The sequence below is a fragment of the Cyrtonyx montezumae genome, unplaced genomic scaffold (assembly GCF_038088225.1).
Source record: "Cyrtonyx montezumae isolate F1298 unplaced genomic scaffold, pur_monq_1.0 scaffold_26, whole genome shotgun sequence".
Classification (NCBI taxonomy): Eukaryota; Metazoa; Chordata; class Aves; order Galliformes; family Odontophoridae; genus Cyrtonyx; species Cyrtonyx montezumae.
In genome coordinates this window covers 2,547,086-2,572,151 of record NW_027072003.1, presented here as the reverse complement: position 1 = coordinate 2,572,151, position 25,066 = coordinate 2,547,086, and the positions used below count along the sequence as shown (strand labels likewise).

General features: G+C 55.2%; 1 protein-coding gene across 1 annotated transcript; it reads right to left on the bottom strand.

Moving 5' to 3' along the window:
- Positions 1 to 1,593: 1,593 nt before the first annotated feature.
- Positions 1,594 to 14,999, bottom strand: SLC16A1 (solute carrier family 16 member 1). Its single transcript, XM_065740351.1, has 5 exons — positions 14,951 to 14,999; positions 7,248 to 7,505; positions 4,899 to 5,042; positions 3,514 to 4,377; positions 1,594 to 3,209 (listed from the first exon to the last, which is right to left on the bottom strand). The coding sequence occupies exons 2-5, from the start codon at positions 7,462 to 7,464 to the stop codon at positions 2,929 to 2,931; spliced, it is 1,506 nt and encodes a 501-aa protein (XP_065596423.1). The 5' UTR covers positions 7,465 to 7,505; positions 14,951 to 14,999; the 3' UTR covers positions 1,594 to 2,928.
- Between the last annotated feature and the right edge of the window lie 10,067 nt (positions 15,000 to 25,066).

Here is a 25,066-nt window from a genome sequence, read left to right as displayed (position 1 = left end):
TGCCCAAGGGAGGGCTGCAGCCCTCAGCCAGGCCCTGAGCAGCACCACCAGCCACCTCGAGTAAACAGCAGGATTGGGTAATGAGCGTTATCAGCTCAGCAATGCAAAACAGGAGGAAATTATTTAAACATCTTTTCCTTAGGAGCGTGAATTGGCCCTCAGCCCAGCTGCCTTTCAGAAGTCACAGGCAGGGAAGCAGCGTTAGTTACAGTAAGGAAGGTAGCAGTAATTGTGCTACTGGATTCCAGGGAAGAGGTACACTCCTCCTGCGAGGCAGCTCACAGGGGTCAAAGCACAGCAGCAAGAGCTGAGCCCTTCCTCCTGCAGAAGGAACAGCCCTTTGGGAGTGAGCAGTGGGCACAGGAGCAGCCTGCGTGCTGCCCAGCCCCACTCAGGGTGCAGGAACCAGCTCAGCCTCCACACCCATCACCCCCGGACCCATCTGTGCCTACAGAACGGGGACCACACCACAGCTCATCACGGTTAGTTTATTGCAACAGGAACCAGTTATGGTAACTACAATAGACACAGCACTTACGAAAAATACAATTACTTGGTTTTCCAGTATTACAAGCTCAGTACAATAAAGTCATTTTGTACAAAAATACTGTTGGCTTTATAAAGTTACTCTACAGTATGAAATACCCTGGCCTTTTTTTTTTCTGTGAGATTTGGAGCTGGCTGAAAACTATGGAGAATTGCAGCAGCCAGGAGAGGTGCAGGGCAGAGCAGTCAGCACCCTGAGCGAGGCCACCATGGGCACTAAGCACCCCATGGTGCTGATGGAGGGCAGCTGGGCTCCCTCCTCCTGGCAGGACAGGGCCTGCAGACATCCACAGCCACACAGAGGCTGCAGCAGGGCTTGGGGTGGGAGCCTCTCCATCACAGCCCTGCCCACAGAGCAGACAAGGAGGTGGCCCACACTGGGCAATAAGGAGGGACCTTACAGCTTCCACAGGCATCCTGCTAAAAAGAGAGGAAAGCTGTCTCTAAAAACAGAGCGCATAGGAACACTTGGTGGTTGCCATCTTGCAGCTAGAGAGAGTAAAAGAGGCACAAAACACACACACTCCATCCCCTTGCTGGAACCACAGCAGCTTCCAGCCCAAGCAGGGCACACCATACTAGCAGCAGCTCTGTGCAGCTGGAGCAGAAGGTAGGAACTCAGTTTCTCCCCAAGGCTGTGCTTTCCTGACATGCAAAGTCTGCAAGTGAAGCAATAAGACACGTACACAGGCATGCACACACATGCACTCCTACACATCCCACGTCGGGCACCGTGTCAGCCCTGGCCAGGCCCATGGGAAAAGGCACTGTCTCCTGCAGGCAGGAGTTTCAGGCCAAGGAGCTTCTTGCTGCAGGAAGAGATCTGCATGCAGAGGTTCAGCCATCCTCAAAGGGAAGCACTACGTTTCTTTGCTGCCTCTTCTCTCACAACAAGGACCTGCTAAGGAACTGCTCTGCACCATACCTGACCCATCAGCATACTGCTTCAACCCCTCATCTCCCCAGAACCAGCCCAAAAATACACATCCTCCGGCACGTTTCTGGAACATGCTGTCAGCATGAAAGAAAAGTTAAACATTAGAGGGGATCATCATAAAAAAAAAAAAGTTTATTTGAAAAAAAAAATAGCCTCTCACAAGATTTCTGATCAATGTGTACTATAACTTGAGAGCCATTAACCTGCCCCAGGTACATTGAGATATTGTCCAACGCTAAAAAATAAAAAAATAAATACTTACAAATTCTTTCCTCCCCTTTACATGTCCTAGATGAGAGCGGTAAGGCATCCATCACCTTAAGATCTTAAGTTGAACAGAAGCGAGTAAAAGAGGTTTTTCTAAGAGATAAAAGAGGAAAAGCAGAATGCCTGTCTCAGGGATGCACCTACAACAGTCAAGTCCATCTGGCCCCTTCGGTCTGTGAAGCATTAAGCATCCAAACCCATTTGTCTTGGCTGGATAGGATGCTGGGTTGGTGTCCCCCGGGTGGAAGCCTGCTCTGGGTCTGCTGTGGAGAGGCTGAGGGACTGCCACCCACCCCGAGCCCAGCAGCAGTGCCAGCTGAGCTCCACTCATACACATTTCCTATTACATCTTGTTACACTGAGAAGAGTCAGCAGCCTCAGCTGTGCCAGGTTCCCCACCCCAACAGACCCCAACACCCAGACTGTTCCTTGCTGGGGGAGAACTGATGCACCCCATAGGGACTGCTCAGGCCTAGAGTGGACAAAGAAGATGCTGCCTGACATGAACTGCGGCCATCCTTCTCCAACCTGCTTTTCCCATGAGAACAAAACTACAAAAAGAAGGATTTGAAAGAACTACAGTAGCTAAAAGGTTTTCAAAACATGCCTGAAGACCACCTAACAGAGCCAGGAGGTGTCTGGCACAGAAGCTGAAGACCCATTGCCCCCATGGCCAGAGCCTGCAGTAAGAAGCGTGTGAAGCAGGATTCATCTGGGGCTCAGCCCTGACATCTATCGTGCTCCAACAAACCCAGTATCCTGCTTTGTATGGCTTTTAACAACAGAACTCCCAAAGATACACACGTATGCACACACATCATACCCCGAGCAGAATACAGAGCTAAAGCACGGCTTAGAGTAGAGTTAAGGCTCATTCAGATTCAGCTAGATTTGAAGACTGTAAGGCACATATTAGTACAATCAAATTACTGTTAAAAAGCCAGAATATAAAAAGTCATCCCTTCCCCACCCCCACCCCAAACATGCGAGGATACTGCGCATGTAGCTCTGTTACCTTTGTTGAACACAGATGCAAAGATGATTCAGAGCCTGGTTTAAGAAATGAACACCTGGTTTAAACACTTCTCACAGCCGCTCAACACGAGCAGAGCATTTCCCCAGACACCGCTTCAGGACAGCGGCGCTTCCCCCGACGCACTGGGATTAAAACCAGTCCCTCACATGTGGCTTTCCTCCTCTTTGACACCGTCTTCTGTGCTCTTCTGAGGCAAGGTAGCCACATCGTTGTTTGCTTCTTTCTGTTTCTCAGCCTCGTCGATGTTGGTCTCCTCCTCTTTCCCTTCGTTCTTCGCTTTCTCCTCCGCCGCCTTCTGCTCCTTCGCCACCAGGCGGTAGTTGATGCCCATCCCGATGAAGAGGTAGATCCCAGAGACGATGAGGATGACCCCACAGGCCCAGTACGTGTACTTGTAGTCACCATACATGTCATTGAGCTTACCTGATGGGACAGAGAGGGGACAGTTTAGCAAGGCCACCTCCAGCACCACCTGGGAGCTGCTCGGGGCTTAGGAAGCGTTCCCCAGAGCAGCCCAAGCCCACCACCTTTGTTTCAGGTCTATTCCTTTTAGGCCCACCTCCCCTGTTACCCCATATATCAGAGCAGGACCAGGGCTGCTGCTCACCCTCCCTCACCCCCACCCAGGCACAGAGCCCCATGGGAAAGGACAGCACTGCCCATAGGTGGGACCCATAGCCCCACAGCAAGGCCAGACCAGGAAAGACAGCACACAGAGGCATCCTACCGAGCAGAGGGGGTCCCAGAAGCACAGGGCAACACTCCACTATGGTCACAAGGCCGACAGCACTGGAGAACCTCTGAGCTCCCACCAGGTCCATCAGGGTTTCAAACAGCACCGAGCTAAGCCAGCCAAAGGCAAAGCCAAAGAAGCCAGCATAAATACAGAACCCAGCGTAGGTGGTGGACATGGGGGCCAAGAGGTGGCACACCCCATTGTAAATCACAGAGATGGCGAAGAAATACTGGACTCTTGGTCGGATCCACTTGGTGTTTGCCACCAGTCCCATGGAAGGCCTGGCTACCATGTCTACAAAGGCCAGGATGGACAGCAAGAAGGCAGCAGACTCGTTGGCAATCTTCTTGCTCTTTGCATAATTGCTGAGGAAGACCAAGGGAGTGAACAGCCCGAAGAACATGATCACATTGCCTGAGAGATAGAGCAGAAAGCCTCTGTGTGTGAACAGGGACAGGTCCAAGAACTTGTTGATCGTCTGGAACAGTGTGCTCTTCTGCTTCTTTGTCTTCCCACCAATGAGGTCCGTGCTCGTATCACCATCGCCTTTCTTCACCGCTTTCCCAGCTTCCTGCAATACCTCTTTGGTGGGCTCTTTTTTCAGCTGATCTGGCTTGGGACCGATGGGCCGCATGAGGGACCCAGCAACACAGCAGTTCAGCAGGAGACCACCGAGGATGAGGAAGCTTCCTCGCCAGCCAAATATGCCAAAGAAGAGCTGGTTCACAGGTGCCAAGGTCGACAGGAACACAGGGCTGCCCGCCATGGCCAGTCCATTCGCCAGGGGTCGCTTCTTGAAGAAGTACTTGCCAATCATGGTTAAGGCAGGGTTCAGGTTAAATGCAAGTCCGAGGCCTGGAGAGGAGAAAGGAAGGACTCAGTTCTACATCCCTACAAGCCAGCAGCAATGACAGAGGGGCTGAGCAAAAGGAGCAAGAAATCAGGGCTTCAGATCTTTGCGTTCAATAGCATCACTTCAACTACATTAACTTTCAGCCTGTATGAACAGCACTCAGCACCTCAACACCCATTGTGGAGGCAATTGGGAGGACAAGGCAAGGACAAGTGAGAGTTAGGAGAGCTGAAAAGAGAACTGCCACGACCTGTGACAGACCTTACACTCACTAGTGCAGAACAATCCTAACATGAGATAGGAATAATGGGAGGCTTTCTATTTTAAGTAGGCGAATAAGTGCCTGTGCACTTACATTCCTTCTGTGTTGCATCACCAGAGCCATCCTCTTACTTGGATATGTAAATGAAATTGGGACTTAAGAAATACCCATATGAATTTGCATAAGAATTACTAGACAGAAACTGCTCCCCTGAGAAAGGCTTCCCCATTGCAATCCCGTTAGAGCACAGCTGGCACTTACCCCCTACGACCCCCACGCAGAAGTAGAGCTCCTCCACGGTGTTGCAGAAAGAGGCTGCAATCAAACCACACCCCGAGAGGCACCCACCCACGATCATGATGGGCCGGCTGCCATACTTGTTCACCAGGATGCTGCTGATGGGACCTGGAGAATCAAAGGAAATGTGCCCAGAGATGAGTTACCTTTGCACAGGGAGATCAGACAAACGTGCACACAAAGTCTGCTGGCACAGGCTTCATTTCTGTACAGTGCCATTTCACCCAGCGAGGGAACTGGGATAAGGGGGAAGGACTGAAGGACCAAAGACAGCTAGAGATAAGAGATAGTGACATTTGGTTAAAGCACACGCTGAAATCCCAACTGGAAAAGCAAGACCCTAGCAAGTGCCAAGGTCTGCAGCCCTGCAGAGCCCCAGAGGCCATTCACAGCTCCTGAAAGCCACAGCTTCCCTGGGCAAGCAGCTTTCCATGGGCTATACAGGAACCTGCCAGGCCTCCAGCTGCCCTGCAGCTCCCCAGGGACCAGGGGAGAGCATAAGACAGTGACAGCTTGCTTCCAACATGACAGTTCTGATGGAGGACAAGGCCATGAAGCAGCAGCTTTGATGGGTGCTGGGCAAAGTGCACCAAGGGCTTGAAGAAGGGAAGGCCCCTGCACTGTGCCAGGGAGATGCAGCTGAAGTTTTCACTGCTACCCCCCGAGGCAGGAGCAGCCCAATTGCTCAGCACACTGCCTTTTAAGTGCTTCATTATCAGGAGCTTTAATCCAAAGCAAACAGTGATTAGATACTGCAAAGCATGCTCTACAGATACTAAAATGTATTTAAATAAACTGAATGAACATCCATTGAATATTAACAGACCTAGTTTTACCATTAACAGATAGCAAGGTTGTCAACATGTTATTCATGGGTCCTCAGACACTACTTGACCTTTCTGCCTAGTTTAAACAAAGCCCAGAGACCGTTTGGGAAGCTCAGCTGCTACCACAGCAGCTCCACTGGAGGAGGCTGCACTCCACCAGGACAGAGGGATGCACGTAACAGCAAGTGGTACAAAGCCAGTGAGCTGCTGGATCTGATGGGCACTGCTGAGGACAAGCAGCTGGCAGCATCAGCGTGGGGCACAGGACAAGGGAGTCTTCAGGATTAGAGGCAAATGCCACCCCGAGTCCAAGGAGCACCAGGCATCACAGGTTGTGGGGCATGCAGAGGGACTGTTCTCAGTGCATTAGGAGAAGGAATGGCCCAGATCAAGCCTCATTAAGGCAGCTACACTGTTTACAAGCTTGTTATAACACTGGAGCAGAGCGATGTGCCCGTTGCCTCGCTTGCTAAGCAAGGACAAAGCAGAGCCTGTTCCCCAAAAGGAAAAGCCTCATGCTCAGCCAGGCCACTAACGTCAGCTCCTTTTGATGCAGAAATGCAAATAAGAGCAGGCACCTTGCCAGCTGGGGATGGCAGCAGTACAAGCTGATTTGCCTCTGAAGGACACACAACAGCAGGGTCCCAATAAGAACTTCTTTCAGCCAGGCTACCCGGTGCAAAACTGCATGTGCAGGCTGGCACAAGGCACTGGGACTTAGGGACAGGGGATGCAAGGACTGGGAACACTGCCCCAGCAGAACACAGTCTGCCTGCTACTGCTGGTGTAAAAGAAAGCATAAAATGCACAGCTTGGGGATTAAGAGACTCCAAGTGGTTTCTAAAGCAGAGGAGAGGGGAGCTGTTTCACTTTAAGTAGTTGGCTTTTATTCTGCTCGTGTTTCTGCTCTTCCAGTGCATGCTGCCATCTCCAAACAGCACAAGCTGTCCAAGACACTGCTCAGCACCAATGGGGAACAGCAGACTACATCCATAGTCAGTGCGCTCTAGAACACATTTTAGCAGTCAGAGCTAAGGAGACAGACTCTGGTAGGCAGTCAGTGCTTACCAGAATCCAAAATTGAGCATTCTGAACCAGGAAAAAACCCCACAGCAGGGCTTCTACACCCAGCTCAGCTTCTCCCCCCAGCCTTCTGGGGGGTGCCGAGGGCAGACAGACCCTCAGCCACACACTGTTACAAGAACAAGGGCAGAATTACACGAGTTGTAATACCCCGGAAAGAATTTACCTACAGCTTTGCTGAGGAGGACAGATTAACCCAGCTTTTACATTCTGGGCACTGAAAAGAACTTAGAGCAGTCTACTTCAAGCAAGCTTGCTGAGGAAATTTCAGTATCACATAACGAGAGGACTAATTTTGCTGAAAGTTTTAACTGTTGGCACGACAGCAAGATGCCATTAGTGAGGTTCAGCATCCCACACTCCAGTGCAAGAGCACATGCAATGCTGTCCTCAGTTCTCTTACCTCCTGCATACATAACAGCCAGCATGATAGAGGAGATCCATGAGACTTTGCTGCTAGATGCGTTGAAGATGACCTCAATCTCTTTGAAGAACACAGTGATGGATTTGGGGAAGGCATAGGAAAATCCAATGGAGATGAAGGCTCCGATGACCACAGCCCATCCCCAGCCTCCTTCAGGAGGAGTGTATCCCACAGGGCCTCCAATGGCAGGTGGCATCTTGAATGAGGCAGGCAATGAATCAGTTGAGGTTCAAAGATCTGCAAAGGACAAAGTATCATCTCAGCTGAGTACAGAGTGCTGTACCCTCACTCCTTGGCTTTGCTAGGTCCCACAAAGCAGCACCCACCAGGCTGGGGCCTGGGACAACACTGCACTGCAGAAACAGCCCAGAAACAATCCAGTGCTCTAGAAACAGGCTCCACAAGCTCTGAACTGCTTGCACAGTTTTCCCATGAATGCTACTCTCAGCAGAGAGCATTAACCCGAGCTGGAGACCCCAAAACCTGCTCTCATTTGACAAGCAGTGTCTCAGCAGATCTACACACACCTAAGCCATCACCTGCAGAAAGTCAGGAAGATGCCCGTGCTTCAGCCAACAGTGAGTGCTCCCATGCAGGCAGGCAGGGGGCAGGTGTGCTGGGGCTCCTGCAGCCCACAGGCAGGCAGGAAAATCTGGGAAACCCTAAAATGGGGAACTAGGAAGGGACTCCTGAAGCCCTCTAGAGCAACTACCCCATGCAACGGTGGGCTGCCTGGAGCAGGGCAGCATCCCCAGGTTATTAAACAAGCATCCACCAGGAAAAACTATGTGCACAAGACAGGACTCCTTTCTTTCTGCAAAGAAAAGGCAGGCAGGTGTCAAGACAGCACACCCATAAGTCCTGCAGTACCTAAGGGTCACAGGCTGCAGCTAAACTTAGCTGTGAGCAACAACAGTGGGATGCTGCCAGGGCTCTGTCCTCCCCTGGGGCAGGGAGGGGGAGGTGCTCCAGCCCTCCCAGGACACCCCCACAGCCACTCTGCAACCCAGCATGGCTAAACTCCTCCTTGGATGCCAAAGAGGCCACAGGACTTCATGACAGCACCCGGCTGTAACGAGCAGCCACCTTAAAAGTTCAGAACCAGAAGGGATTAGAAAACAAATGGGGGAAATCTCATCTGCATCTGCTGAAGCACAGGGTCCTTCCCTGCATGGCAGGGGATGGCTGGCCCAGCACGAGGGAATGCAGTTGGGACAGGGCTGCTCATGTACCTGCAGCAACACAGCTCCTGTACTTGCTGCATGGCTGGCACACACCTTGAAGCTGCAGTTACTTGAAAAGCAAGGCTGCTTCAGACAGCAGAGAGCAGCACAATCCATCCCACGGAGGAAACACAACCAGACCAGCCGCTCTCACATGCATTTCACTATATGCAAAGAAACAGGAACTGCCACAGCCCCTGAAACCCTGCAGAGCTGCACTGGGTTCCCACTCAGCAAGATGTCTGCTGCAGGCCGAGAAGGGCAGAGCTGGAGCAGGCACACTGCTCCTGTGAGCACAGAGGGCACAAACTCCTTCAGCAGAGCCCAAACCCTCCTGTACAACCTTCTGGCTCAAGTTTTCAGCTGAAGACACAACAGAGCTCCTGTACACAACGCAGAGACAGCTTCAGATGAAGCAGCACGCTGACTGGCACAGAGGTGTGATGTGCCCTATTTATAGCACGGGCTCGCTGCGATTACCATCGCATCCACAGCCACGTGCATGCCAGCATCTACCTGGCGTGCTCCCCTGTGCTCTTGGCAGCCTGCTCCTTCCCACGAGTGCCCGGATCACTTTCACCTCGCAGCAGAGGCCAGGCCCCAGGTGGCCCCTGCTCCACCTGCCAAGCAGCAGCTCTGGGCCAGCAGGCAGGAGGAGCCCAGCACCCGAGGCTGCCCTAAGCCTTTAAGACTGGTTTAGCCTGACCCAAGCATGGTTCTTTTTGGCTGGAAGGGTATTTTGTCCACACCAGCACATGACCGTCATGAGCACACAGGCTCCTCCAGACACAGGAATCATTCACGGGATGCTCCTCTGAGAGCAACCCCCATTAGCTCAAACCACCGCAGCCAAGCCCTGCACGGCCCACCCCAAGCAGCCACCATGCACTGTGCCCTCTGGTTGCAGAGGCAACCCACACACAAGTTACACACTGATAGGAATACTGGGCTTTGACACCACCTCCAGCTCAATCCTGGGTTTTGAGACATACTGAGCTCCCACAGCACCCAGTGAGCTTTGAGGCATCATCCAACTACTGTGATATGCCCAAAATGTTTTATAAGAAAAAGTAGGCTTCTGCATTTTGGTAACAGAAAAAAAAAAAGCTACTAGTCAGTAACACTTGATAGCACAAATAAAGGCTTCTGGTAGCAGCAGCTATTAGACAGAAAGGCAGGGGTACTGCAGAGGTGTTGGGGAACAGGTTTAAGTCCTTCCATCACTCCCAAGCAGCTCAGCTGTGCCAAAATCACTGTGGCTGGGCTCATCCCTATTCCTGTGGCTGCTCCGGTGGCATCCTTCCATAAAAGGACTTCTGAAGAGCAAGGCAACCACTCCTGCAGTGCCAACACGTAGTGAAATACCTTGGACTGAAGCTGGAGACCATTAAGCAAGATCCCCAAAGTTTGATGCCAGAGGGTTTACATGAGCTCTACATGTCACAGCATTTTTCCCTGACTCATTACAAAGCCTCATTGAGGAAGGCCAGTTTTAAAACACTACTTCTACCAAAGGAAGGCTCCAAATGGGAGAGAAAAAGCACATGCAAGGCAGGCAGTCCAGAGGGAAAGCTCCCCTCCCCTCTGCAAGAGAAAAATACATAAAGTAAATGAACAGTTATGACATTTACAGTTCTGTTTTGGAAGGGCAGCAACATGTAAGATGTGTTTGGAAATATATTCACAGCTGCCAGGCAGCCAGCCACAGTTTGCCCTATTAGGAAACAAAGCAACCATACTCGCAGTAATTAAAGACTGATGAGACCAAGTAATGTCTGCAAGTATCACATCTGCCAGCCTGTAAATTCTTGACGAACCTGCAGGAACAGGTAGCCCACAGCAAGCCCTCACCCTGCACAGCAATGGCAAGTGCAGAAGTTGAGGCTTCTTTTTTCCTGCCTGTATCAGATGGAAATGGATCCTGGAGAAGACCACGGTCCCTTCCCTCTCCCAGGTCCTACACGCTGCTACTGTGGTCTCCTCTTTGAAGGCGCCCAAATCAGGAAGATCTTAAAGACTTCTACTTACATAACCCAGCAAATCGCTGTGCTTCTTAAGGCCCCAGACTGGCACAATTCCGGAGGAGAGAGAGACAGAGGCTCACATTTATAAGGCCCTGCAAATGCTGCTCTAAATATTTTTGGGGCAATCCCTTTACAAAGGTAACCTCACAGTGCTCTTTCTCAGGGCACAAGGGGTTTCTCCCTGCAGGCAGCACTGCAGATCCCCCAGCCCTGCAGATCCCTGCCTGTCCCCTCTCACCCATCCCTCCTACTCAGGATTTTTCTGCACCAGGGACACGTTACCATCACACTCACTGTCTCAGGTGCCTTTAAAGCCTTTCCCACAGTAGCAGCACTCACTCAGCACCCAGGGCAGAACCCAAGAGCCCCTCGGAGTCCCTGGCCCTGAGCTGAAGTCTTATGCTTATTGCTGGGGAGAGCAAATAACACTTCACAGCTTCAAATCAGGACATTTTCAGGCCAGAGGAAAAATCCAGTACAGATTGCTACGAACTAATGAGACACTGCTTCCACTGGTTTTAAGCACATTTATAGAATTAAGCAGGGGGGTGTAATTCCAGCGAGTGCCCCTAGCCAGGGTTTTAACAGTGCATGGCATACGTGACGACCCAGCATTTGCAGGGACTCTGCACCAAAACAATACTCAATTGAGGTCTTGCTCAGCTGAAGCATTTGTTCCCAGGGTGATGCGAGGTCAGTAGCATGTACAGTTTGCCCAAGGACAGCAGCCCACGCAGATGAGCTCAAGGTTCCTTCACCAGCCACAGCACATCTCAGCACTCCTCCTCTGCCCGAGGATGGCCAGCAGAGCCCCAGACATGCTGCAGTCTGCTGGCCTGGCAGACAAGCAGATGCCAGAAGGCATGGCTTTGTGCTGCTCAGCAGAGGTGCCAGTGGTGGCTGCTTTCACCTTTTGCTCAGCAGCACAAGCCTCAGCCTGCAGTGCAGGATCAGAGGTGTGCAGCAGCCCACTCACCCGCACCCAGGAGAGCACTCACCTCAGCAGGGCTGCAGGCTCTGCTTGAGCATCAGCCACTACAAACAGCAGCTGAGGACAGAGCACGTAGGGATCTGCAGATCATCTCCCACACAGCAGCCACCACAGCCAGCTCATGGGCTGCACAGCTATGCACTGACCCCAGCCATCAGCACTGCCCTCCCGCCTGGAGGGAGCTGATGCAACAGGACACCGAGATTGTTTGTCAGAAGCACAGAGCAGGGCAGGGAGGAAAAAACAAAACAAACAAGAAAGCAGGTACTGATTTCTTCCACCAAAACAGGTCCATTATAAGAACTCATTCCAGGCTGCTGTCTCCAGGTATTACCACCAGTGATCTCAGCCTGTCTGAGCAAGGACCAGGAGCCTTACTAGTATGAGAAAGCACGAAGCAAGCTTAAGCAAGCAAGCAGAGGGATCAAGGGAAAAAACCCTGGCTGATTTTTTGTTTTTTTTCTTTACATTACATCCTGCAATGGCCATGACTCAAACAGAACTCTCCCAGATCCCTCTGACCCACAGCTGTAGGGTGGTGGCAGTACAGGCACTGTGGCACAGCTCCTGCTGGGCTCTCCCTGCACAGCACAGCCCCCACCCCATCCGACCCCATCCCAGGAGGGCTGTGGCTCTCAGCATCCCCTCGCACAGGTTTCAGTCTCACAGCCATGCCCCAGGTGCAGGCCACACTTCAATAGGAGCAGATGCTCCTCTCCAAACAGCGACCTCAGCACTGCAGCACTCAGGAACACCTCAGAGACAATCTGTGCCCTGCCAAGAAATTCTCAGAACGAGAAAAATGCGGTACCAAGTAGCACCAGCATTCTTTCATTAGACATCAGTACACACAGCCAAGGACGCTGCACTCCAGGATTCACTGTGTGGGGCTGCAGAACCTCAGAGCCACACAGCTGTTTCGGTCAAAACAACCACCCCTCTCTTCCCCCAGGGCAGCAGCTCCCTGCCTTTGTTCTCAGCCACATCCATCCCATCCCTTTTTAAGGCATCCCGAGCAGCAGGCAGCTGCAGCTACAAGGACAGAGATTACCTGACACCACCTGCAGGACTGTGGTTTTGGGAACCAGCAACAGCCCCACACGAACTTTCTTTGGCTGCAGCACAATTACACAGCAGCAGCTTGAAGGGAGCATTTCAAAATGAGTCATTCAGACAATAATGGCAAGAGGCTCCTGCTTTCTTAATCAGAAAGGTTGCTATTATGGGCTTATTCCACAGAAGGAAATGGGAGAAGTCATAAAACTACAACATTAACGCTGAAGTGCTTAGACACAACTTGCCTCCCTTAGGCTACGTGCAACTTTTCAACTCCTCATGAAGGACCTACAGAACGGAATCACGCAAGCCTCCAGCCCTGTACAAGTCTCCAGGTATTTTCCACCTTAGCTGCCAGATAAATCAAGGCAAGGGCAAGAGCAGAGCACGACAGGGAGCAGATGCTCCACTGGCACCTTTTGATTAGGAACCACCTCCTGGTGGGCACAGAAGGGACAGTGCTCACACATCTCTGCCTGGAGGGCCAGGACAGGATATGGCCACAGCTGTGACACTGCAGGGAAGCTCACAGCATGCCAACACCACACCTGTGTGTAGTTGAAAGATTAACCGTGCAGGGATCAGATGAAGATGGAGAAAGCTCCTTTGAGGCCAGCACACGGGGCCTGGGGGGATCTTGAGCCCCAGGAGCACTCAGGGCAGTGGTATTTCTCAGCTCTGCTCTTTCCCAGGGTCAGAAAAGCCTGAGAGCAGAGGTACCCAGGAGGCAGCCTGCACAAAGTCACCATGCTCAGCATGAGAAAGGGATGCCTGTTCGCCACAGAAAGGCTTCAGGCACACAGAACAGCAAGAAAACAAACACCACTACATTTCAGGTGCCTTGTGAGGGAACTAAAAGGCTTCTCTGACACAGGGAGAAACCAAAGCCCAAGAACACCAAATAGGACCAGTGCAGGCCACACCTATGGAGCAGGTGGGAGCCCCACAGATGTACTGTGCCTATTCCCAGTGCAGTTATAGGACTGGGAGCACTGCAGTCTTTCCCACCACCCAGCCTCAGGCCCTCATGCCTCATCTCGATGTGAGTGAGTCCACCAGAGGCCCTGGGCAGCCACAGAAGGGCCCCCCCAGACCGGCCCAACCCCACAGCCCCCAGCACATGCTGAGAGCAGAAAGCACCACCAAAGCCACAGGATCCAGGCACATCCCTACACTCTGGCAAAGGCTGCCATGCTGCCCCAAACAGCAGCAGCAAGCTGTACTGGTCCCGATGTCTCACTCTGGATACTGCCCAGCCCAGCCCCGCACCTCAAGCCCTGCGTCAGGCTGCTCAGTAGGGCCAGGGCCCCATAGCCCCCCACCTCCTACAGGCACAGGCCTTGGGCAGGCAGTGGGCTGCCAGGGCCTGGGGCTCAGCCCCACTGCCTGCAGGAGGAACCACGCGTGGGCCCCGGTCTGAGCACAGCTCCACAGCCTCAGCCGAGCAGACAGCAGCCACATGTTCCCCACGCGGCCCCCGGGGCCTCAGCTCCCGCAGGAGCTCCTTTTCGTTATCAACCATCCAGAACTCGGTTAATCGCCTCGCATCCATCCCCGCTATCTGGAGCGCGCAAGGCAGAGCGGATTTACCCTCCCCGCTCACAAACAAGAGCGGGGCATCGCCCACCCCGGGGCCGCCCCCACGAGCGATTGCAGCCGCGGCATAGGAGGGCCCCAAAGCGCTCCGCACCTTTGTTTTGGACAGCCCCCGCCCAAAGGGCACTTCGGGTGCATCACCGAAGGCGCGGCCCCCACCCCCCCCCGGCCTCAGGAGCACCTCGCGGGGCGGGGGAGGCCACCACCTCCCGCCGCAACTCCACGTGGGGGAGGAAAGCTGAACGCGGGCCCGACCGCGACCAAAAAAAACTACAACCCAAGGCCTGAATTATTTCGGTGGGGAAGGTCATGAAACACAAGGGCAGGCACCTCCGACGGCACAGCGAACCGGGAGCGGACGCGGCGAGCGCCGTCGAACCGCGACCCGGCGCTGCACATGGGCGGCCCCGAGCACGCGGCCGAGGCCCCAACAGCTCCCGGGGCCGCGGAGGATCGCAGCCCACCGCCAGGCCCATCGGCCCCGGTTCATCCTCGCATCCCCGCGGCGGAGTCGGGCGCGAACCCTCGGCCTTAAGGCAGGAGCTCGGAGCTCACCGTCCGCGCTCCCGTCCCAGCGGCGGAGCTCGGGGCTGCGCGTCCCCGCGGCCGAACCGAACCGCGTCACTAAAGCTCCCGCCACGAGGTCCCGCCGCCTCCACGCACATCCCCCATCCCCATCTCCAGCCACGTGGAGCCCCGAGACCTCCCCGCAGGAAGGACCCCGCTGCCCCCAACCCCAGCTCCATCCCACCCCCCCACGCCACGTGGGCCCGCCACAGCGCCGGGCCCTACCTGCGCGTGCCACCGCCGGCCGAGTGCCGCCTCCCCCGGCCCCCCCCGCCGCTATAAGGGCGGAGGGGCTGCGCCTTCCGTTTGGGGCGGGGGCAGCGGGTGGGGCGGGCAGCGGTCCCGCCTCCGTTCTCCCGCCACGTGCACGGAGCGCCCCACGCGTGGCCCCGGCTCCCGTGCGGCCCGGCACGTACCGCCCCGAGCGGAAAGAGCGACCCGACGGTGTGCGGGGGGAGCGCCGGGGCCGCCCCTCGGTCGGCGGGAAGCGCCGTCCGCGGCCCCTGGCGGCGGTGGATCGGCCGGCATCACCCGGACCGACTTTGTGCTGCTCGGCTACGGCGCTTCCCTCATCCGGAGGAGCGGGGGACTGTTGCAAGCCTGAGCTGGCGGGCAGCTCTTCCAAGCAGCCGGAGCGCTGCCTGCGTGAGGCATATCGGCGAGGATGGCATATGAGGCAGCCTCGAGCAGCCCCCACTGCTGGCTGCATCGCTCCGTGCCCAAATTCATGTTGTGCCCGGCCCCGTGGGCTCGGGGCAGGCAGAGCTGGCACATACATGGAGCTGAGCTCGGCCCTCACAGTCACGGAATGGTTCGAGTTGGAAGGAGCACCCCAAAGTCATCCGATTCCGCTGCCCTGCACTGAACAGGGGCACCCACAACCCGACCCTGGGTGTCCGCAGGGACGAAGCACCACGACCTCTCTGGGTGACCTGTGCCAGTGCCTCACCACCCTCAGAGTGAGGAACTTGTCCTATATCCACTCTAAATCTCCCCTCTTCAAGCTGGAAACCATTTCCCCTTGTCCTATACCCTCTCCTTCCTCACAGCCCCTTTTAGGTACGGATAGGCCACCACCATGCCTTCACCAGCTCGGAGATGTCCAGCTGCTCTCCCACCCCACTCCAGACAATGCTGCTGCATAGTTGGGGTGCAGAAGGGCGCTGCATGGCACACGAGAGAGGTTCTTGCACCAGCACCAGAGCTCCTCGTGCTCAGGATGCAGAGCTGCAGCGGTGACACATCACGTGTGACAGATCCTGCACAGACGACTGTTATTCTGAATGTTTTTTTTCTGGAGCCGCTCTCTCCCACAGCCTAATGAAGTTAATTGCGTTCTGGGTTGCATTTTTAATGCTCTGATTTGTTTTCAAGCAGAAACGTGGTGTAATTCACCTCCGAGCCATGGGAGGGAACGAAGGGGAGAGCTCAGCCACAGGGCCAGGAGCAGCAGAGGGAGATGCCATCCCTTTGAAATCAAAGTCATCCACCGCCGCTCTGCATCCCCCCGAGCTGTGCGTGTCGGGGCACTCAGTGCCTGGGTGCACCCACTGAAAGCACAGCAAACTCACTCACCCACTTCTGAAGGACAGCATAACCCAACAAGGGAGTGGGTGGAAGGTTTTCCTGCTACCTCTACCCGTGAGCAACTCAGCGAGGAGGGAGAGGGCCTCGCTCATCACGAGATGAGTAACGATTAGAAATGGGGAATCTGGGAGCAGAGCCACTCCTTCAGTGCCTTCACCTGCAACCAGAGCTCTGCAGAGGGCCGGGGATGGGATGGGAGCAGCAGTGGGCTGGGATGGCTGCAGGATGGTGCTGCCACCACTCCTGTGTTTGTATTTGGGAAGGAGTCCTTCGTGCTCAGTGCTGCTGCGCTTCCGCCTCCTTTAGAAGATGGATTTAGTATTAATCCCTTCAGGAATTTTTTTTTTCTCATGAGGAAAACAGGATATTGTTTTAGGATATTGGGCAACAAAGCTGCCCTTTAACAGCAGCTATAAGCAGCCTTGCTGTCCTCACTACTGGCTGCGTTGGTAGTTAATCGAGTTAGGATTTGGTACAGCCGATGCACTTCCAGAGAGAGGTCACAGCAGAGAAATTTGAGTCCAGGATTTCGAGTTCAGGATTTCTGTATCCCCTTGTAAACACTAAGGGCCTGTAGTAACCTCGAAATATAATCGCTAGCTTTGGTTTCCTTTGGAGCTAATGTCTCTAGCAGCTGCAAACTCAGCCCTCCCATCTTCGTCAGTGTGCATGTCCTGCTTGATAAGAGAGGCAACAACGGGAGTCAAATCCAGGAATTATTGGAAATCTCCTGGGAAAGCCTGCCCTTCTGAGATATCCATCAGCTTCCTGATGGCTTTGGGAAGGTTTGCTGGGTTCACACTTCTCACCCCACATCCAGGCCCTGAGGTTACCCACCCCTGCAGCCCTGGGACAATGGCTGTGGAAGAGAAGGCGTCGGGGCCGTCCCTGGGGGATGGGCAGCTCTGCCTCTGATGGATGACAAAGGCGTGACATTGTTTAAGGCTGTGCTACAACTGCTGTCGTTGTTTAGAATATAACGTGTCTTAGGAAGAAACTGTTGACAAAATGTTTGGAATTGCCACTAACGATCAATAGAAAATCCCTGCGATGCCGCCACCTTCACACTGCACACGCAGTGACCCAGGAGCAGGGTGATGTCTTCTGTGCACTGCCTGGGTGTAAGGGATCCTCAGCCATGTGCAGATGGCACAGCAGGTGCTAAGGGGCATGGCACACCGTGCACTCCCTCTGTGCCACCTCTCTGTGCCCATTCCTCGCCTCTCGAGCTCTGAGTGCTCAAGCTGTTCTCCCGGGGCTGCTGCTGCACAGCGTATGCCAGCGTGCCACCTCTTGCCAAGAAGCTTATCTGGCACAAGAAATCTCATCTGTTCCTCCTCCCTTGCCATCCTTGCAGCCAGAGGGAGGTGGTGGTGCTCGGTGTACTTTCAGCACCAGCTGCTGCTGCACGGGGACTTGGAAGGCCTCTGTGTGCTGCGGGGGCTGCCGATCCTACTGCAGATTGCTGCCTGTGTGCTCCCAGTGCAGCTCCCTGAGCGCTGGCTGCCCAACAGGTCCCCACTCTGCTGTTCTCCCTGCCTGCAGGGGGGTGGAGGGGCTCAGAGCCTGCCTGGAGGTGGACCATGGCAGAGCCCCAGGGTGCTGCACCACGCTGGTTTGGGATGAGTGGACCCATCCTCAGGGTGATGCTGCAGAGGGAAACCCCACTGCAGCCCCACTCCCATCCCCTCACTCTGGGATCAGTGCCTCGAGGACACCCAGACCAGTTTGACCAGTGCAGGGTCCGGTTCCGCAGAGCAGGGGGACCTGGCCAGGCCTCGGTGCTCTCCCACAGGATTTTGCTGTCCCAGAACACACTGTTTTAATGACTTTATTCCTGTTCTCGGGGTGGGGAGGAAGAGGTGGGGGCTCTGCAGATCATTTAACCACATCCCACATGAAATGACTTCATGTGTCAATAGCACTGCCTCGTCCTCTCCCTTCTGTCCCTGACCACAGAGCCCATGTCATTTTTGTGTGTCCCACAGCTGCTGACAGTGGTGTCCATTGCCATGACAGCTCCGCTGGGATCAGCCCCCACTGTTGCCCCTTTGGATCCCGTCCTGTTCCTACTAGGATGGTAAATGCAGTTGTTCACACGATGATCTCAGGACAGTCTCACCATGGGGAAAATCCGGAGCTCCAGGCTGCTCTCCAGCTCTGGTCCCACGCTGCAGCAGCTGTTTCCCTGGGATGTTGCACAACGCCTGATTTCTCTGTGTGTTACTTGGTATTTTCAGTTCTGCATCATCTTTGGGTGCTCAGTGCACTCTCAGAGCTCTGAAGCAGCAGAGGAAAAACCTCAGGGCCTTAAGGGAGCACAGCAGGACATGCCCAGAGCCTGCCCTGCCTGGCAGCACTGCCAGCACGGTCCCGGGACATCACTGCTGTGTGAGTCCCCAGGAGGCAGAGAGTGCTGAGCCAAGGGCTGGAGTGCAGGAGCTGAGGAGACAAAACACAGCCGCCAATATTTGTTCTGTAACCTGCCCAGCATTTCTTTGGCCTCGATGAGACTGAGGATTATTTTCCTTAAGTATTTTTAAACCTGGAGCCTGGCAAGCACCAGAGGGCTGGGATTTCCTGGCCTGGGTGGATGAGAGGAGCCTACACCTTCCACGCAGTATGGGAAATGCTGACTACCTGCATGGGGTGAGCAAGGGTGGCCAGGCTAGCAGGAGCCATGGGAAGGAAGACACCTGCAGGAGGAAGGCACTTGCAGCCCTGGGGCCCTACACACATTCCTGTGGCCAGCAGCAGGGCTGGTCCCGTCCTCACGGTGGTTGCTCCCTCTGCCAGGATGGGACCAGGGCTGCTCTGTGCCTGTGTGACAGTGAGGAGGGGAAGGCAGCAGCCTCAGGGTCTGGGACACGCTCATTTCCCCTGCACTAGTCAGAGGAATGCAGAGCCCCATGGGCATCCGAGCAGAGCTGCTGGAGCCATATTCACACCCATGGAGTGAGAGTGTCCTGGCTTCTAAGGCTGAGTGAGGCCATGAGGTCCCAGCATGGACTTTGCTCCATGTCTCTGTCTCCTGCCAGCCCACTCAGGTGCCCCAGTGCTGCTCGCTGGCAGCAGCATGGCAGCATCCTGGTGCTGGGGTGGAGCAGCACTGTCCCAGCACCCCACTGCTCACCCCCAGCTGTGTGGGTGTGAGCAGTGGAAGGAAAGCCCCCACCGTGCTGTCCCTGCCGTGCTCTGTGCACTGGCAGCTTCCCCAGCTGTGTGTATCAGCGTTGCTCTCCTGGCCTTCCCCTTGCAGGCAGGGTTTGGCAATGGGACAGCCACGTTTTGCTCCCATTCGACACCGGTGAGCACACGACCTTTTGTGTGCATGTGTAAATACACAGATGTGTTGCTTGTTCCAAAACCCAGCTTGTTCCGTTCCCAAAGAGCTGGGATGGACAATGTCAGGAAAGCCTCCGTCCTCTGGCTTTGTTCGACTGCGCATACTGGGAGGAAAGATCCCTGGAGAGGAGCTCATAGCACGGCGTGCTGCGTGCAAGGCAGCTGCCGGTGTGCACAGCCCCGGGGCTGCTGCGATGGGGGAATGGGACCGGTGTGGGGGAGAGGTGGGGCCCTGTGCCGGGTGCTTGTCCCCAGAGCTGGCTGCAGAGCCGGCACCTTCTGAAGCACGTTGGGCCCTGGCCCTGTGTACACACACAGGCCCAAGTCCAGCACCACCAAAGTACACTGAGCGCTGGAGGAAGTCCTGGCCCTGGGCGGTTGATGGGACTTTGCCTTTTGCTTCAGCAGAAGGGCTGCAGGTGACTCTTTGCCCGAGCAGCTGCTGCGGGGTTGTCCTGCTGCTCCCCCAGCTCCGGCCATGCTCTGAGATCCCCCTGCACTCAGCTCCCACAGTGACACCCCCAGCACAGTGCTGCTGGCTGAGATAGCGCAGCGCTGCCACGGGCAGACAGTAAGCACACCCTGAGATTACACCCCGGGGTGAACACTGCCAAGCACCCATGAAAACCACTGCTCGCCGCCCAATTTGGCCCTGTGTTCTTTATGTGCTGTCTGAGTTTGCTGAGCATAACTCCTGCGGTTGAGCTGTGAAGGCAGAGAAGTTACACAAAGCAATCTGACGACTGATGTACAAGCCAGGACTGCTTTCTCACCTGAGGGTGCCCCACAAAATGTCTTTTGACCCAGTCACGGCCGCACAGCAGCCCGTGGCAGGAATCTGGCCGTGTGCATGCATGTGCTGGCCCCACAGAGATGCAGAAGAAGATCCTGGAACAACCGCAGCCTCCATCCAAACAGATATCCCATAAACAGAGTGGGGTGAATGTGCCCCACAAGCTGCTCATTCTGCGCTATCATCCCTCTCTAATAGCAGCCGATAAGGCCGTGCCCTGTGGGTCAACAAACACTGCTGCTATTCCCCAAGCCCCACTTCAGGATAAATAAAGCCTGCCTTCCTTCTAAGCAGGTCGTGCTCCCTCTTGGGATGAAGACGCTGCCACCCTTTCCCTGGTTTACAGGCTTATAAAGAACAAAATGTATTAATAGGTACAAAAACAAGCCAGAGAAAAATGGAGCAGGAGCAGCCAGAGACGTGTCAGACGCACCAGCGTTAGCTTCCCTTCAAATGTGCATTTACCAGATAATTCGTTATCATCACAGTCCAAAGTTAACCTGGAAATCTGCGGGAGAGCTGGCTGCAGCTGCAGCGTTTCAGCTGGGCATAAACAAGCCAAAAAAACACCGCAGCAGCTTGTTTTTGATTAAACCCACCGCTGCCAGGCACACATACGCGTTTCGTGGGTGGAAGTTCACTGGGGCACACGCACCACAGACCGTCGCTGCCCCGGTAGCACGCAGACCCCGCGCTGTGCACGTCCCCGTCCCGCACCGAGGGCCGAGAGCTGCGGGAAGCCGCGGCTCAGCAGAAGGCTCCGAGCAGATCCCCGCGTGCGCGCTGCAGCGCTGCGCGTGCACGTGGCTGCGTAATACCGTAACAAGATTACCCCGGCACGCGGTGGCTGTGAAATAATCCACGGTATCACTCAGCAAATCCCGGGATCCAATTACCGCCGTCCCGGAGCGGGGGACCGAGCGGTGCCGCCCACCTCCGCTCCCCGGTGTCACTCGGCATTATAACGCAGGGCCTCCCTCCCCCCCCCGGCCCCAGCAGCTCCGGGCCGCGGTGCGGTGCCGCCGTGCCCCGGGCACGGAGCAGAAGCTCGGAGCGGTGTGGCCGTGCTGAGCTCCGCTGTTTGCAAACAGCTCCGTGGGGCACGCTCCTTGGCCCGGCACCTGCTTCCCTGCAGCCAACGTGAGCACAAAGCGCAGCACGGCGATGCCAGCAGCGCTCCGCACCGCTCTGCCCTTGGCAGGTGTTCAGACGGCAGCGCTGCTGCCAAGACAGGCGGGGAACGTGGCCAGCTGCAAATTTAGTTCATTTTTGGAGCCTTTGAATCGCTGGCCAGCTGCCAGGCTTGTTATTTGCTATTTGTTGGTCTTAAGTTGTTGTTTGTTTTTTTTTTTCCCCCAAGTGAATTTCAAGCTGGCAAGCAGAGCCGAGCGGGCAGAGGAACTTGGCAGCGTGGTCCACACCAAGGAAACCTGGGCTCTCACCTCTGCTGCAGTGGGAATAAAACCGTAGCTCCGGGTGCTCCGGATCCTGCACTCAGCCCTGCTGCACAGGGATGGCACAGTGCTGGGCTGGAGGCCCGGCCTTGGTGGGCAGTGCCCAGTGCTTGTGGCTTGTGGAAGCCCTGCCAGCGGTGATTAGGAAGCGAAACAACATGGGGGCAATTTAAAAGGGAAGAAATTGCTTTTCCATCTTGGAAACCTGATCCGTAGCTTCATTTCCTTCCAGCGAAGAGAAACAAAGACTTTCAAGTAGCTGCCGCAGAACACAGGGAGGAGAGGGGCCTCAGGCCTGGGGCCACCAGGAGCTGGAGGATGGGGATGGGGCGGGGATATGGGGCTGGGGTGGGAGAGGATGGGGCAGGGATAGGATGGGATGGGATGGAGAGGATCAGGAAGGATGGGGCAAGACAGGTAAGGACGGGGCAGGGATGGGATGGGATGGGATGGGATGGGATGGGATGGGATGGGATGGGATGGGATGGGATGGGATGGGATGGGATGGGATGGCCAGCTGAGAGGCAGGGGTTGTGGGGCAGGCAGGTGGGCTTGTGTTCTATCCCCTCCCACCCACACCTTGTGCTTCCCAGCACTCACTGCGATCAGGCTGCCTTTCCTCTGCCCACCACCTTCTCCCCTCACCTCCTGCCTGTAGGTGATCCCCCACAGCACCCCAGGGATGAAGGAGTCATTCTTTGGAGCCCAGGTGAACCCAAAGGAGTTGGGAAAACAGTGTGCTTTTCTTGGTGTCTGCTTCAGGCAGAGCTGTTGCTGTGAATCAGGGGGCTCATGCTGCAGGGCTTGGTGAAGATAATGGTCTTGGTATGAGGATGAGCTCCCCTGGTGAGTGCCATTTGGAGAACTTGAATGGGGGCTCTACAATTGAATGCAAGGTAAAAGATAAAGATCGGTATTTGTCCCTTTTCTTCCTTTTTCCTTCCTACCAGAGCAAAAATATTCCTGTTTATTGCTACAAACCCTCAGGGGCTGTATGGTGAACTCCCAGTGGGAACCAGTGTCTCAGGAGATCAGAGATCCCAAGAACATCCTTCTGCCAAAGCTGTCACTCTAATCAGCTGCATTCATCTCTCTCTGCAATGATATTTGAGAAACAAGTACGGGTCAACCATGGGACAGTTTCCTCAACACTACCACCTATCTGCAGCCTCCCTCAGGTCACACATTGCAGTGGTTCATGGTGGACACCTTCCCACCAACTTTTTTCTGTTGCCTGGCCATGGCCTCCTGCAGATCTGCACTTAATCTACAAATCCACAGCTGCTGATCCCCATCAGCAGAGCTCCCCCAGCACTGCCCCTCCGCTGCCGTGCACTGAGCTGCAGCACCGAGCTCCAGACCTTCCCGCTGTATATTCTTCCTAAGAAAATAAAGCATCACTGTCCTATTAATTATGTGAGTTACGGAGCAATATTTTTCCCAGAGTCACCTACTGGTTTGCGTATTATTTTTCCAGGCAGCTCAGCCAGTAGCCTGGCAACGCGGTGACCTTATGCTCTGTGCAGCTTTGAGCACTTTATCAGCCACACTGGACTCTCTCCACTGCTCCATATTGCTGAGTCCCTCATTAGCGCAATTAATAAGCCGCTTCTGTCAGTTCAATCAAATGCCAGGCTCGACAACAGCGGAAAGTTTTGGCAGATTGGGTAGGAGAGATTCTGGGTAGCACTGGGAAATTGCAGGAAACCTTTCATCTCCCCCAAGGAGCTGAACAAGAATGGGATTGTGGGCCTGGGATTCTCTCAGGTCATGTTTATTTATCGCCTGCTCGTTAGTATAATAAATCAGGTCCCCTGTCACTTTGAATGAAATCAGAGGTTTGCAGGAAGGAACTTGGCAGAACACCTTGATATTATTCATGATGGTGCAGACAAAGGCTCACGGAAGGCGATGCCCTGGCCGGGCAGCACCTCCCACGGGGCAGAAACAGCCGGGCTGCAGCAACACGGTCATCCCAGGGCAGGGAGGGATGCGATGGGCTGGGGGCACACTGCACAGCACGGCGTGCCAGGGTGCACGGCGGTGGGAAGGGATGCTCCTCCTGCTGCTGCCAGTGCCATGGTGGGAGAGCTCCCTGTGCTGGCACCACTCTCCCACCGCTGCCCCGGGCGTGTGCGGGATGCAGAGCTGCTCCTCCTGCAGTCATGTGCACTGTGCATGTGTGATGGCATTTTACCCCTCACTGCAGACTTCGCCTTTGCTCTGGCGTCTGTGCTCCTGGGAAGTCCCATGGCCACGGGGTGCAGGCAGGACCCCGGTGGGAGGAGGAGGGCCTGGTGAGCAGGGTGCAGGTCTGATGGGATGCTGCAAGACGCTTTCTCCTTCCAGATCCTGAGGACCGTCCCCATTGTGCTGCTGGGGGCCCCGTGGGGTGGCAGTGAGGAACAGCTGCGGCCATTCTGTTGGTCTGAGCATCCCAAACGGAGCAGCACTGCAGGTGAACAGCCAAGAAATGTTCCTAAAATAAACTCCTGGGACAGACTTTGATCTGGTCTGGCACTGGAAATGTAGAATGACATAATTTTTTAAAACATATAGTTTAAAGGTTATGATGCAACAGCTGCGTTTTATAGGTCAATTTATGACAGCATTCTCTCTCTGCGCCGGGATAAATGTTGAACTGTTCCTAATTGCTTCAAGGACGAAATGCAGAGAGGCAGCTCGTGCCCTCATTGAACCAGGACCAGGGGGGCACCCCGGCCCCTGAATCCCGCAGACTCCAAACTGCTCAGGGAACCAAATAGGGGAGGGGAGGGGAGGGGAGGGGAGGGGAAGGGGTTGGGGAGGCCGCGCGTCTCCAGCTGAAGATGCTGTTATCGCTGCAGTCATTTCCCTTGATAAGCGGCCCCAGGCTGCAGCCACGCGGGGACAGGAGGACGAGAAGGGCCGCTCCGCTGATCCCCCGCCCCGGGACGGCCCCGCGGTGCCAGCGGGCGGCTCCTCCCGCGGGGACGGCCCGAGCCAACCATGGGTCGGCCACCGCGGGGCTCCTCGGGGCTCGCGTGCCCCCCAGCGGCCAGGCCCGGCCCGCTGCTCCCGCGGCCGCGCTCAGACACCGCCGGGCCGGGGCGCGGTGCGAGCCCGATGCCTGCGGTCGGAGCCGGGGAGCGGCCCGGCGATGGGGCCGCTGTTAGCGTGCAA

Excerpts from the sequence above, each read along its gene's own strand:
- SLC16A1 (XM_065740351.1), bottom strand. The coding sequence starts at position 7,464 with ATGCCACCTGCCATTGGAGGCCCTGTGGGATACACTCCTCCTGAAGGA. Across the intron at positions 5,043-7,247 it reads GGCTGTTATGTATGCAGGAG|GTCCCATCAGCAGCATCCTG; the intron begins GTAAGAGAACTG and ends TTGATTCTCCAG. Across the intron at positions 4,378-4,898 it reads CTGCGTGGGGGTCGTAGGGG|GCCTCGGACTTGCATTTAAC; the intron begins GTAAGTGCCAGC and ends TCTCCTCTCCAG.